The following is a 14,860-nucleotide window of genomic DNA, read 5'->3' as shown; positions in this document are numbered from 1 at the left end:
ATGAAAATAACAGGACTTAAGGTAGGGACTTAAAGTAAGACTGTGGAAGAAAACATTAGTATATTATGCCTAACCAATTTAATTCATTTGCGCCCCCCCCCCCTAACAAGGTGCATTCGGATCTTTAGTATATTCCTACGAGATTTGCGATTGTTAGTTCTTGAGGGATTGGGGCAGAGGAGTAAAACGAATCACGGCTTTGCTTAGCTGTTGGTGGATATCAAACACTACTAACATCAGAAACTGTGTGCGACAAAATAGCAATGATTTATTTTTTTTAAAAACTATCATCAAAATAAAAGAAGTAATAATGATTTGTGACCAGTTGATTGTTTTATTTAGTCGCCAAAGAAGTCAACAGGTGGCGAGCATTGAAAAGAGATAAAATTGAGGGAGTGAAGATTTTCATTCATGAAACCAAGACCCCAAGTCATGTGATAGATTTTAAAGCAAAGCATTGAAAATTAATCAGGTTTATTTCGCTTGTTTCACGCAAAACGTGCCAACCATTCGTTGTTGTTGAGTCACGTAGTCTTTGAATCAGCTTTTGCTAAGCTAATGATTGGACTTGCTCAATCCATTTCAATTCCTGCTCTAATGTGGGGAGTGATTACTTTCAGGTCCAATTCTTGCTTTTGTTCACATTCAATAAAAATTAATTTTTCTGCAGTTAAAAATGCTAATCACAAGTAATATTATTGAATCTGAAATAAATTCACAACTACAGCAATTATAAGTTTCTGAATCAGTTTTTTTAATAAAACAATATGTCTAATGTCTATCCTTTTGTCCGCTATGCAATACGTGACTTTATTCCCTTACAATGCTTACAATGATAAGTGTAAAACACTGAAGACAGTCTGGTACCTAATTCGTTTGCGGAAGAACAAAGAGAGACGGTATCTTTTTTTTTTTCAGTTTTTTAATCATTATGTTCACATTTTTAATTGTGAAGAATAATAATATTGGATTTATTTGTTTTAATATGAGAGAGAACTCACTAATCACAGTACATTCGATTTTATGTAACTATATAATTCACAAAAAATACTTATGTACTACTTTTTTTACGTACATAAAAATTGAAAGAAAAATCATTCGAGAATATACCTTCGTCCCTAAATGAAATGTATGTGTGTACACACTTCCAAACTTAAGCACGGATCGATGCAGCTTTTCCAAACGGTGCAAATTTATAGGTTTGAAGACCCGTCGAAGTGAATTTTTTGACGCCAATTTGTCTATCACTCTTAAAATAAGGGTTTGGGAACCATGTCTTTTTGGGGCCCCGATGTCGAGGGGCCCCTAGCATTTGAGACATTTGCGTTATGGAAAAGCCGCCACTGTTCTGCAAGTCAGATTGACTTCCGGACGTCAATATTTTTCACTTCGTGCTCAACTTTTGGCAGTGTTGTGTATATTTTAATTCACGCCATCTTCTTTAACCATTTTAGTGACCAATGACCATTGCGGTACATATGTGTACCCTTAGCTCAAAATTTTTTAAATAAATGATCGAATACAAATAATTTATGAATTGTATTTTTTCATGTACCTCAGCTGTCATAATCATAACATTAACCAAAAAAAAAAAAATTTTCTTTTTTAAATAAAGATGTGTATGCATTCATAATGTACCACTAAGATCATGGTCCACAAAGGGATGAAACATGTTCACTCGTATTTAATAGAAGTGATTGCAATTATTAATTAAAGTGCAAATAATAAACGGATAAAGACACTAACACATATTTGCCCTTCCGCCGGAAATTGGACAGCTTGAATGTCTTTCTTGCCTTCTTCTTGAAGAGTGAGCGGTCGCACCCTGTGAAACAGAACGCTCAACGTTAGTGCACATACAGTTTAGAATAGTGTTATATGGCAGTTCAAAAGTAATAGCGAAGTGAGAAGGCAATATATTTGGCAGTGCCTGAAGAAATAAATTTTGTCAAAAGAATATGAAATCAAATAGAATTCTATCTATGCAAAACAAAGCTTCATGTGATCTTTAGCTTTTGTTCTTTTCATACGAATTAGTTAACAGTATATTACCACAACACGTCTTCAAAAATGTAAGCATGGATCGTGTAACTAATAAACAAGAGTGTTAAAAATTCCAAAGTTCTCTCTTTTAAACGTTTGCCTGATCAATGCGTTTGATTCACACCTATCAGAGATCATTTTACAATCAGAGGTTTTTTTTAACGCCCCAAGAAACGTATTTCATGCATTGGAAATCAACTATGCACCTCAGATGCACTGCTTGACAATTGCTAAGGAACAATTACGTTTTTGGAATAGTTAAGAATAGATAATGATTAAAGAAACAGAACGAAGTATATAGTTAGTAGGGAGGATGTGCCTTTATTATAAGTACTAAATAATACAGATATTACTGCATCAGTGAAGTAAAAACTTAAAAATAAAAAAAATAATCCTACTAAGATGGTTTTCAAACAACCGGGAAAAAATGATCTAGGCCAGAATGATGGAGACATGAGTACCTTAATATGATGTATGATTACCAGGAACAGTAATGCACATTTTACATATGTTTTCCATACTCCTCACTAATTATTGAGGAGTGCTTGGGGGATGTTTTTCCACTTCTCTCTCAAGGCGGATTTGAGTTCTTGTACTGTTCTGGGAGGGACAGTTCCTCACGCAACACGTCTGCCAATAACCCCTCAGGCAAGTTCAATTGGATTTAAGTCGGGAAAGTAAGCAGGCCACTGCATACGGAGAATATTTTCACTTTGTAGTATGTGTCCGACACTTCAATGCTTCTGAGTGGCCGTGTATCGTCGTCCGTAAAGAGAAAGTCTGGACTAACAGCCCCCTAACAGACGAACATGATTCAGCATAACTTCTCTGCAATACATTTGCGACGTAACGCTTTCTTGTTCAAAAACGTGAAGCGGTGTTCTGCCAGTGTGCATGATGCCTGCCCACACCATCACGCCTGGGCCGTACCGATCACGTTCATAAACAAATTTTTGTGCATTACGTGTTCCACGCTCTCTCCACAGTAGTTTGTGACCAGAATCACTTGTCACACTGAAACGAGATTCGTCAGAGAACATCAACTCTAGACCATTTTTGACGATCCCGACCAACATGTTCCTTACACCAGCGTAATCTCTCTCGACGATGGCGTGGTTGAACTTGGATGCAACGTACGGGCTTTCGTGAATACAAACCAACATTATTTACTCGCCATGAGATGGTTCTTGCAGAAACATGCGTACCGGTAGCGGTTGTAAGATTTGCAGCTATCTGTCCAGGAGTCAAATTTCTGTTTCTTTTTGCCACGAGGGCTACATAGCGATCCTCTGAAGATGTGCTGTTCCTACCACGAACCCCGGCATGTTTTAGCAAAGAATTTCCACTTTCAGCGGCCTTCTTTAATCAGGAGATCTCACTTTTTGATACACCCACTGCAGCAGTCACAGTGGTGACACTTTGACCTGTTTCCAGTCGTCCAATCGCTCGTTCACGATCGTAGGTACTCAAAGAATGTCTTGCTGACATTTTATTCTTAAATATTTCAAGAACCAAACATAATTTCAGACAAAAAACTTTTTTAACATCCAACACTATTTTTGTTAAAAACCAAACAGTGTGAATTTTCATACAAATCTTGAGTGTGTATGCACTGTCTTTTATACAGATAACGAGTCTTGATTTACCACGCCACCTGAACTTAATTCATTTCCATTGGCCAGCTGGTTGAGGCACAAATTTGCATAAATCACTTGTTCCTTAGCAATTGTCAAGCAGTGTATTTAGTCAAGCCTATTTTCGTGGTTTGCATTTTAAATAAAAATTCAATATCGTGAAAAATGGGAGATAAAGCAATTTGAGTTTTAAAAAAATATTGATACCTTTAATTGTTTTGTTTTAATGTTGAGGTTGTTTATTGATTGTTTTTATCTTTCTTATATAGTTGATTGTTTTTATTTATCTTTTTTAATTCAGAATCTCAAACGTTCATAAGGTTAAAAAACAAAATTAGTACACAGCTTTTCTTTTCCTCCCATCTTTCATCCCATCCTTTGCGAGTTAGCATTTTCGTTCTATTTTTTTTCATTGAGAAGAGATAAAATGGAGGGAGTGAAGACTTTCATTAGTGAAACAAAGACACCAAGTCTCGTGACTGTTTTTAAGGCGAAGCAGTGGAAGAAATCAGGTTTCTTTCGCTAGTTTCACGCAAAACGGGTCATCCATCCGTCGTTGTAAGGTCACGTGACTTGATATCTTTGCCCAAAATTTTGCTAATCTGATGATTGGACTTGCTCACTCTATTTATAATTCCTGCTCTAAGTTTATTTTCTTCTTTTTTCTATTCAATTGCTCATATTATAGTAATTGTTGTTTTCGTACATTTCAATCCTATAAAAAATTTCATGGCGTATTTTGTCGTCTTGAAAAAAACTTCTAGCAATATCTCTGCCTACAATTATTATTTGTTTACAAAAGAAAAAAAAAACTCATTTTTGAAAAAAAAATTCGCTTTGCGTTTTTATGCATAATTTCGACAATCCTGCCACCCTTTAAGACAATGTATATTCAAGCACACTAAAGCCCTACTTATAATAAAATTTCTGCCTATTCATGTCTCTCAAATCGTTTTATTTGAGTAACGTGGTGATGGTTTTTGAATTTAAAAATGTACCTGACGACCACATTGATATTGTCAAAGCTGCCATCATCGGAGCCCAAAGACATCACAGAGTCCTCCGAAGCAGCCGAACTGGGCCTAAAAAAAATAGATTAGTTTTTACAAATACACTCAATATTCTTTTTAAAAAAATTTCATGAGATTACAAATAACTATTTAATGCAACAACTTTATGATTCTATAAAGGAATTACAAGACAAAACAGTACAAAATCAAAGATCTCCAAGTAAAACCGTATGATAAGTAATACAGATACCCAAACAGCCTGACAGAGATCTCTGTCCGGCAGTTCTGTGGTTCGAAACACATATTTTAATAGAACAGATTCTGCTCTAATAGTTACAACATGAAAAAGAGTAACACTAGAAAGATGACAGGTGACAGTCTCAGAGACCCCTGCACATACCAATTGCTTAGTTTATCGGTTTTAAATAATCAAGTTGGTCCCAGAGTAAATGCATTAAATTATTTAAAAATACGTTTTATACGCACAAAAATTACAATTTTTAATCGTTAGCAACAGAAAACACAAAAATTTGACAATATCGAATGTTTCTTACAATTTTACACAAAATTAATGCTGACCATCATGGCGAGATTACGAATAAAGAAAAATAATGACAAAAATGAATATGGAACATAATTAGAGAAACGCGTTATAAATAATCATGGTTAATCAATAAAAAATTAACTTTTTTTTTTTTTGAAAGATGTACCCTTCCTGAGAAAGAGATAAGAAAATTTTGTTAAATTTATTGCGACAAAATTTAACCGATAAAACTGTTAAAATATTGTGAGTAGTAGTTAGAGTATTACTTCTACGAATGTAAAGAGATGAGGTCAAATGGCAGTTAAATAAATAATTCTCCACATCAGCAGTTGGGGAATTCAATAAATTGAATTAGAAAATATAGATGAGCAAGGGACTGTGCCCTGGCACTATGACTGTCTTAAAACGAGGAGTAATTCTTGGATCGAAGCAAACTTTAGAGAAAAATTCAAACAACTTATACCAGCTTCAGTCTCATTCCAACAGTACCTACTGTCAATCATCAAGTTGTTGCCTTTTTGATTCACGACCGATCGTCCCTTAAACCAAAGTCCCTACAACCAGTTTGATTGACATACCCCACGCCCCCCACTGGGAGATTCCCATCCAACATAGTCTAATAAAGCAGAAATCCCTCTGGGGAATTGGGGCGAAAGATGGTAGACACGGTCTTCTTCCCCAAATAAGGTTTGATTGTGGGAAGGGAGGGAAAACAACAGGAGAAATGCCAGGGTCTTCAGCGGCAGCTAATGCTAAGTTGTCTGTCATTACCTTCATTTACTGAAGATCCCTTGGCCCAGAAAAGAGAAGTTGATTGATTATTAAGCAATAGTTTTTGAATTGATTCGACTAGCAGTTCTCGTGGAAGAGGATTATGCACAGGTTTTGGGGTGATCTAACTCTATGTGGAAATTTGTATGTGGGTGTAGGAAAAGAGAAGTAGAAAAGATAATAGCTTGTTCAATTGCTATAGCTCGAATTCAAAAACAGAATTACCTAATTGTAGTTATGTACTCCATTTAGAAACAAAGGTATTACCAAAGATTGGTATTATCTCTATGAACAGGGGCGGCATTTCAACATTTCATTTGGGGGGTCGAGTTATTCAAATGTGAATAATCTCAGTATGGAATAAAATGCATATTACTTCACAGCAAGGGATCATAAACAGATTTTGTTTTTTAAAGTAAGGTTATTAAAGTTATTTAAATTTTAATGACCACAGTGAGTTATTGCAGAAAATATCTTGATGCCACCGTTACGTAAATTTTAATTTGCGATTTTCGGAATCTAGAAGATTTAAGTCTTTCTTGATCCACTATGCACCGAAGAAAATTCTTTAATCTCCCGAGACACGAGAATGATCTTCCACAGCTAGCTGAGCTGATTGGAATGGTTAAAAAACAATTAAAGCAACAAAGAATGCTCTCTTTTAAATTTTTCTCTTTAAAATAATCCACGCAACATTAAAATTTGTGCTAGTCTTCGTGTTTCATCATTGAACGGTTGACTGGCGCAAAACAATACTTTTTTGCTTCTTACTATAAATTTTACTTGTAAGGGGAATATTTATCTCTCTTGCTCAATAACCGATCCCTATAATATCGAACTTAAGACTAACAACACAGATAGATAAGTACTTATCATCAAATCTTGTGTTAATTTCATTGGAAACTGATTGAATTTATTATTACAGTGAAACCTGTGTAAGTTGACCACTTGCGGTGCAGTACTTTGGTGGTCAACTTAGACAGGTGGTCAACTTATAAAGGGGGTAATGATTTTTTTTTTTTGGAATTCTTGCATCATGACACCTTTTGTAATTCTTGGAATTGACACCTACTCTTTCTGTTTAACTCACTTTCATTGTTTAGCATTACTTTGAAACAATAATTTAAGATGTTATTCAAATATTTTTAGAGATTATTTTCCCAGAATGCCGTATAATGTGTCGTGCAAATTTAAAATTTCAGTAAATTGATCAAAAAAAAAAAGCCTTATTGTTTATGAAAAGTAACTCATTTTATATTAATAGTTCCTAAAAAATTATTGCTAATCAAAAATTACAAATTTTTCGCTTAACAACAGAAGAAAAAAAAGTTTGGGGAATAAAAGGGTTCTTAGTAATTTTCCCATGTGGTTAAACTCAAAAGCAGGTTTAGTTATGCTGCTGTTTCATTTAGTTGGTAAAATGCTGATCTGGCATCAGAAATATTCTTGGAAAGCTTAAAATAATAATAATAATAATAATAATAAATAATAACAATTTGCTGAATAAAATTTTAAAAAATAAACCAAGTGGTCAACTTACAAAGGGTTTTTTTCAATACTCCAATCCAAACTTGGTGTTCATTAGTGGTCAAGATAGACAGGTGGTCAAGATAGAGAGGTGGTCAAGTTACAGAGGTTTTCCTTCATTATATAAGATAGGACTAATTCCGTTCCTGACAAAAGCGGTCAACATAGACAGGTGGTCAACTTACAAAGGTGGTCAACTTTACAGGTTTTACTGTATATGCAAAATATAAATTCAATCTTATTACTTTGCTTCATCATGTGGGTTTTTGTCATTTTTAAAAAATAATTTTTTCAAATGGATCCGTTGTAAGGACTGAGAAGCTCTGAAAATGATTCATGAATTTCTAAGTTACTATCCAAGCAACAAAAAACACTTCTTCGTGTCTGGAAATGTTTCCAGTTTCATCAACTTTTATTGAGAACCAGCTGGAGATTTTCTTTAAAATTTCTTTTTACATATGATCATTGATTTGTAATCGATTTTATTTCGAGGAGCAATCGCCGGTGTTCACCCAGATATCTCTCCTTATTCCTATTCCTATTCCTATTCAGAGTCACAACTGACTACAACTGTATTTATGTCGAGGACTGCATACTAAGTGCCTTGCCTCCATTATTTTATATACCGATAGATGGCAGCACCATCACCGGATCGAACAGTTAATGAGAATTTAGAACTAGTCCAGGAGCTAATAGCTACCTGGTGCTAGCACCCCCAGAGGTATCGTTTCACTTGGAGGACATTGAGACCACGAGCATATTTAACGTCGCCCAGTCCCCTTTAATGACGACGGTGGATCTTCGACCATCGAGGTTCGAACCTAGGACCCTCCGGCCCCGAATCCAACACTCGAGCGATCGGGCTACCACGGCCCCATCTCTCCTTATTGTTCGAGCTTGAGTTTATATTTGGATTTCATACATGTTGTAGAAAGAAGGTCAAGGTCAAATTAGAGGTGAAATCATCTGCCGTGGGCAGGTAAAGGGCAGTTACTGCAAATTTTTCTTTTATTTTCTTTCTTTCTTTCTTTTTTTTTTTTTTTGTCATTGATTGTACGTTGGCTTTTATTGTACAAACTTGTTTATTTGCATTCCGACGAAACAAAATTAGCGAAAAAACGTCTGACACATTTCTTTAACGTTAAAATTGAATCCAAAACACCTTTTATTCAAATATCTCGAAGACTCATTTTGGCAGATACTGTCGCTTTCCTGCCCACGACAAAACTGCACTTGCCACGCTATATCGATTATGAGAAACTACCCAATATTTACGTTTCAGTGATGCTAACACATAAATGATTATAAGCACAATTTTTTATTTCGTTTATTTAATTTTTAAGGGTGATATATATTGTCTGAGCACTAAAATAGGATGTCATGATGAAAAATCAAAATGCTGTGATAAGTTCTGCTAATTACAGTGGGGAGTAAAATTTTTCCTTCTAATTCTGTTGTATGATACTTGTTAAAAGATACTTGATACTTTCGCATCATTAATTTCAAATCTGCAAGTCAGTTTCTTTCACCACGTTACAGCTTTTACGCTATTTCATAATACAGAGCAAGAGTTTGGAACATTCATTCAAAGGAATTTATTTTTCAGAACTCCTATATTTGGCGGGAAATTGCAGATCATCATAGTCACTGCTATTTTTGCATGTTTAATATAAAGTGTGGGAAGAAAAATCGACCCAATATCTCCATTACTTGACAGTTAGACACTCAGAAAGTGAGAAGTTCCTTATGCCCATGGTTACTTGTTTTTTTTTTTTTTTTTTCATGTGAACGTGGAAACACTGAGAAATATTTGAAAATGTGTGTTCATAATATGAATGCTCTAGGAATGGTTTTAATATCTGCAGATTACTCATCTTCTGATCACGGGACGCGGGAGCGTCCCGCCCCGCCAAGGAAACCAAACGTCAGCAGCCAACAGAAGCAAGTCTACCGCCAAAGACGAAAGAAAATAAAAGCAACCAAGAACAAGATTACACGACAGAACAAGTTGGGGTTTTTTGGGTTTTTCACCCCTCTGTATCTCAGCCCCATGAAGACCACCGGAGTTGATTTTTGGTACACTCAATCCTTAGTGGCCCCTGACGCCGTAAACCAAAATACAATCCCCGGACCATCAGTGGGAGGAGGTATTAAAGTTATAAAATCGCTGTTCAAAAAAGTTTACGCTTTCTTTGACAGGGCAACAGCCCAGACGAAAAAAGGAATCAAGTTGAAATTTCGCACACACATTCCTTGTGCCCTACTGATGTGTCCCCCCAAATTGTACCTTCCCGGGGTTCTATCACAGCCCCCCAGGGGGCTGCGGTAATGATTTTTTGTATACATATTCTTGGGGGGCCATTGAGTACATATACAAAAATTCTACCCCCAGGGACATCATGGGCCGGAGTAATTGAAGTTTGAAAATCACTAATTTTCCCTAAATTCTTATGTACTTAGTCTCAGCTCATAGGGTTTATATCGGACTGCAATTGCAAGGTTAGAACAGATCTAACAATTATTCCAAAGTTGTCTTAGGAAATGAAATTCAGTCAAGACTAAAACATATCCAACAGTTGCAACTAGACGTTAAATCGCGGATATCACAAATTTGCCACAGCGACTGCGCATGAGCGCAGACTTAGTTCATTGGGCTTTCTGTTTTCAGATTCTATGTTGTTTGTTTATACTTAAGCAGAGAAACAAATTAATGAATGAGATTAAAATGCTGTCCTCCCCCCCCCCAATTTTTTCCGATACGAAATTTCCTTCCCCCTGTTTTTCAGTTTTGATATATTTATGGAGGGAAGAAATTTTAAATGTCGGCGCGAAACTGGGGTTAAACCATTACAATATTTTACGTGACTAATTATATGAAACTGTACGCATATGAATACGGCACATATAACTTTTTAATTGAAAGCGAAAAATAGCACTTTTTTATTGGTTTGCTTATTTTCTAAATTAATGGATTTTCCACAAACAACACATAATGAATTGAAAATATATGAAATACGTGTGTGGATATCCGTGCTTTGCAGTAATTTTTAAGCTGAAAAATTTTTTTGCAATTAATCTAAGCAAGACTTAATGAGCTTAGTCCGTGCGCAACATGTGCATTCGCTATGGCAAATTTAGGATATCCGCGATTTGTCATCGAGTAAATTTGTATAGATCTTCTGACATATTCAAATTTAAAATATTTAATGGCTTAGTTTTTTTTTTTTTTGCTTGGTGATAACATGCGTTATTTCGTTTTTTAAATGAACTTTTAAACAAAACTAGGTATTAAACAAGACAAAGACTTCTATCAAGAGAAAGATAAATCACCAAACAATTAAAATTATCCCATAAAACGTAAAATAATCCACGATTTAAGAAAAAATGTAATTAAACAAAAAGTGAAAAGCTAGATTAAAATAGCCCTCAAGCTGTAAAACATTTAAAGAAACCTTCATGAAAATGTTGAATAAATCTGTCAAATAAAGAAACTGTAATAGAATTTATTGCGAAGTTGTAAAATACTCGAAAACAATATAATTTAAAATATAGTATTTTATTATCCAAGAAGTTTTCTTTGCAACAGAGAGGATACAAGAATTGCAATAAAATTTAAACCGCCCAATTCTTGCAAAATGAACATAGAATCTTAATAGTCAGAAAATAACTTGACGTAAAATTAGGCTAGCCATTATTGTTCCTTAAAAACACAAAACAGCGTTGTTTCAATTGAAAATTTTCTGACTTGAAATTCTCAATTCTAAAAATACAGACAAAGTAATAATATCAATGCAAAAAGATGTGATATCTCATCAAAAACAACCCTGTTGTAAAAATTTCCCCGCCAAGAAAACCTTTAACTTTTCCGCACAAAAAAGAAAACCTGCATCCTAAACCCAAAAACCCTCAGCCTTAAAAAGTTATGATATCTAGTTTCCCCGCCAAGTATCTGCCAAACTATCATCCTCCCTCTTCTCCTTTTTCATTACAGCTACTTCCATTAGAACCTCCTCCCACTTTCAACTCCTCAGAAATATGGATAGATCTTTTAAATTGCTTATCTTGTTTGGCGGGAAGCTTTTCAAAGTGAAGCGGTTGCTTGGTGAGCAAAAAGCTTCCCGCCAAGCAAGATAAACAATTTAAAAGATCTATAAATATTTCTGAGGAGTTGAAGGTGGGAGGAGGGTCTAATGGAAGTAGCTGTGATGAAAAAGGAGAAGAGGGAGGATGATAGTTTTGCAGATACTTGGCGGGCAAACTAGATATCATAACTTTTTAAGGCTGAGGGTTTTTGGGTTTAGGATGCAGGTTTTCTTTTTTGTGCGGAAAAGTTGAAGGTTTTCTTGGCGGGGAAATTTTTACAACAGGGTTGTTTTTGATGAGATATGAATATTACACTACGGTTAAAACCGAACCCACTACGGTTTAGAAAAGCAATATCTCTAAGTCAGTTGAGGTATTCTGCCGTGGGCAGATAAACAGAAGTATCTGCGGAAATAAGTTTTCGAGACATTTGAAGAAAACGCGTTTTAAACTCCATACTAACAAAAGGGAAACGTTAGAATCAGACGTTTTTGGCGTGTTTTTTTTTTTCAGTGGAAACTAAATAAGCAAGCTCGTACAGTAAAACTAACGTACAATAGATGACAAAAATGCAAAAGGGGCCGTGGTAGCCTGATCGGTAAGGCATTGGACTCGGGGCCGGAGGGCCTCGGGTTCGATCCTTGCTGGTCGAAGACCCACCGTCGTCATTAAAGGGGACTGGGCGACGTTAAATATGCTCGTGGTCTCAATGTCCTCCAAGTGAAACGATACCTCTGGGGGTGCTAGTACCAGGTAGCTATTAGCTCTTGGACTAGTTCTAAATTCTCATTAACTGCTCGATCCGGTGATGGTGCTGCCATCTATCGGTATATAAAAACAATGGAGGCAAGGCACTTAGTATGCAGTCCTCGACATAAATGCAGTTGAAGTCAGTTGTGACTCTTGAATAGAATAGAATAGAAAATGCAAAACAAATACAGTCGAGCCCGCTTATTATAATATCGGTTAAAAGAATATCCCGCTTAATATGATACATTTTCAACGTACCAAACCAATGTAATGCGTTATTTTGATCCCGATTAATGGAATATCCCACCTATTAGAATATTTTCCGTGGCATAAGGGCTATCCCATTATGCGTGTTAAACTGTAGTTGTTACTGCCCTTTACCTGCCCACGGTAGTGTTAACTAGTAATGTTCCGGATATTCGTATCCGTATCCGCGGATATCCGAGGGAAAACAAAGATCTGTATCCGTATCCGTTACTTTTTTGACGGATCTTAAACGGATCTTTTCTATTCTCAAAAATCTTAAATACTTGAATAATAGACTCTTAAATTCCGTTTAAATTAGGTTTTATTCCCTACTTAAATTGTAAGGTATCGTTTTAGAAGCCAATTTGTAGATTCCCCCCCCCCCCCCCGTTGCAAAAAGGAATGGATAATAAGTTTTAAAAGTGTGTACCTGTGTGTATATTTGTGGCATCGTAGCTCCTAAACAGTTGAACCGATTTTGATAGTTCCTTTTTCGTTCAAAAGGTGACTTACTCGAAAGTGTTCTTAGCTTGTCCTCGTGTTTGTAGAACTTTAATTACCGGAGACATTAATTTAAACCCGACTTAACGTTTTTCACAATTATGGTAGTAAAAAGTTACCCGTACGTTAAAAATATTGGTTCTAAATGAAAGAACGAAGTTTTCTGCTTTTGATATTTGTTTGGAACTTCCAAGTTATATACAGTAGGAGCTATAATCTTGTTAAGTAAATTTTAAATGCAATTGTAAGTCTTTATACGCGTGATTGGTAGTGGTTTCATAGTCGGAAGATAAGGAGTAAAAGCTCAATGATTTAAAATTTCTATCTGCTGTCAGTTCATATTTCTTAACAGTGTGTGTTCTGACCCGCGAAGTTCATCTTAATATGAGGTCGGTCCTATGAGATATGCTTTTTTTTTTTAATTTTAGTTTTTGTTATTGATTTGAGGTTTCTGTTCTTCATTTTGGTTTTTCTTGGCATCCTTCAAAAAAAAAGTGAGACTAAATTCTCTATTTACTGTTTGTAAAGGCGTTCCCGGCTCTGTTGTTTCGTCGGTAGAAGTAAGTTGGGTGGAATGGGTCAGCGCCGCATTTATGCTGAAATAAAATGCAAAAAATTGTTTCTAGCCTGTGCAGTAGTAGCTTTACGCTCTTGCTCCTGTATCCTACATCTATCTAACAAGTTAGAAATAATTTTTCACATTCTATCTAAGCATTAATGCGACGCTCACCCATTCCTTCCAACTCTCCCTCAATTTTAACGGAGATTTCTTTAAAGACTAAATCATAGTCTTGGTTATATTTTCACCGTTGAAGACATTTTTTAAAGAAAAAGTGCCATTATTCTGACGGGAATACCTTCCGTAACAAATTTTACACTTGGAATTGGGTAAAAAAATTGAGATCCGTATCCGAATCCGCGGATCTTGATACTAATGATCCAGATCCGTATCCGTATCCGCGGATCTACTTTTTTAACAATCCGGCACATCACTAGTGTTAACACCTGCCCACGGTAGTGTTAACCTCCAGGGTCCAGACTATAAATATACGTAAGTAAATTGCTTTACCCGCGAGCAAAACTCTATTTTTTTCCGAAGAAGGAATGGGGCTTTTAGACTTTTTTTTCCAAAGAAAAGCATTTCTTTTATTGCACTGTCCATGTCTTCTTGGAAAATTGGGTGTTATAATGCAACTTTGACAAACTATGTCTTGCACCATGTTTACTTCTTTTTAAGGAGTTCAAAGAAAAAGAAACTTGTTATTGGCGCCAATTTGAGATGGAATATTCATGCAAATTACTGCGAAAGTAACAACACCAAACTCAACTCAGTTCCAATTACTGTCCGCATCTGGCAAGTTGAGCCTTCCGCTGGCCGGCCGATTAAACGATTCCATTTGTTGAAATAGGTGTGAGGAAAAACGGCTGAAGGTCAAAAGGCTCAATGGTAGCCCAACTCTGCGCCTAACAATTCCTCTTCTTACTGATTTCTCTCCCTTGAATAAAATGGACTTTCTCGAGGCCATAGCTCAACTTCTCAGAGGCGAACAGACGTACTCTTCCCTATAACCTCGAAAAGAAGTAATCGTTGTTTAAGTCACAGCTTGTCACACTATACTTCCTATAAAGTAAAAGTGAGGCTTTAATAAATGGAACTCCGGCTTCCATTATGTAGACCTCTGTTTCAAGTTAAGTTGAGTTAGGTTACTTTTGCAGTAGTTTGCATAAATATCCCAACTCAAATTCGCGCC

At 35.8% G+C, this 14,860-nt stretch overlaps 1 protein-coding gene across 1 annotated transcript in view; it reads right to left on the bottom strand.

Annotated features, from left to right (window-relative positions):
* Positions 1 to 6,250, bottom strand: part of LOC129217115 (kinesin-like protein KIF12) — a 50,660-nt gene extending 44,410 nt beyond the window's left edge. The window contains exons 1-3 of the mRNA XM_054851369.1: positions 6,228 to 6,250; positions 4,676 to 4,759; positions 1,747 to 1,825 (exon numbers count right to left, since the gene is read on the bottom strand). Coding sequence (XP_054707344.1) covers positions 1,747 to 1,825; positions 4,676 to 4,759; positions 6,228 to 6,250 — 186 coding nt within the window. The remainder of the gene's footprint in view (positions 1 to 1,746; positions 1,826 to 4,675; positions 4,760 to 6,227) is intronic.
* Positions 6,251 to 14,860: the final 8,610 nt, after the last annotated feature.

The sequence above is a fragment of the Uloborus diversus genome, chromosome 1, assembly GCF_026930045.1.
Source record: "Uloborus diversus isolate 005 chromosome 1, Udiv.v.3.1, whole genome shotgun sequence".
Taxonomy (NCBI): domain Eukaryota; kingdom Metazoa; phylum Arthropoda; class Arachnida; order Araneae; family Uloboridae; genus Uloborus; species Uloborus diversus.
This window is presented reverse-complemented; position numbering and strand designations above follow the sequence as displayed.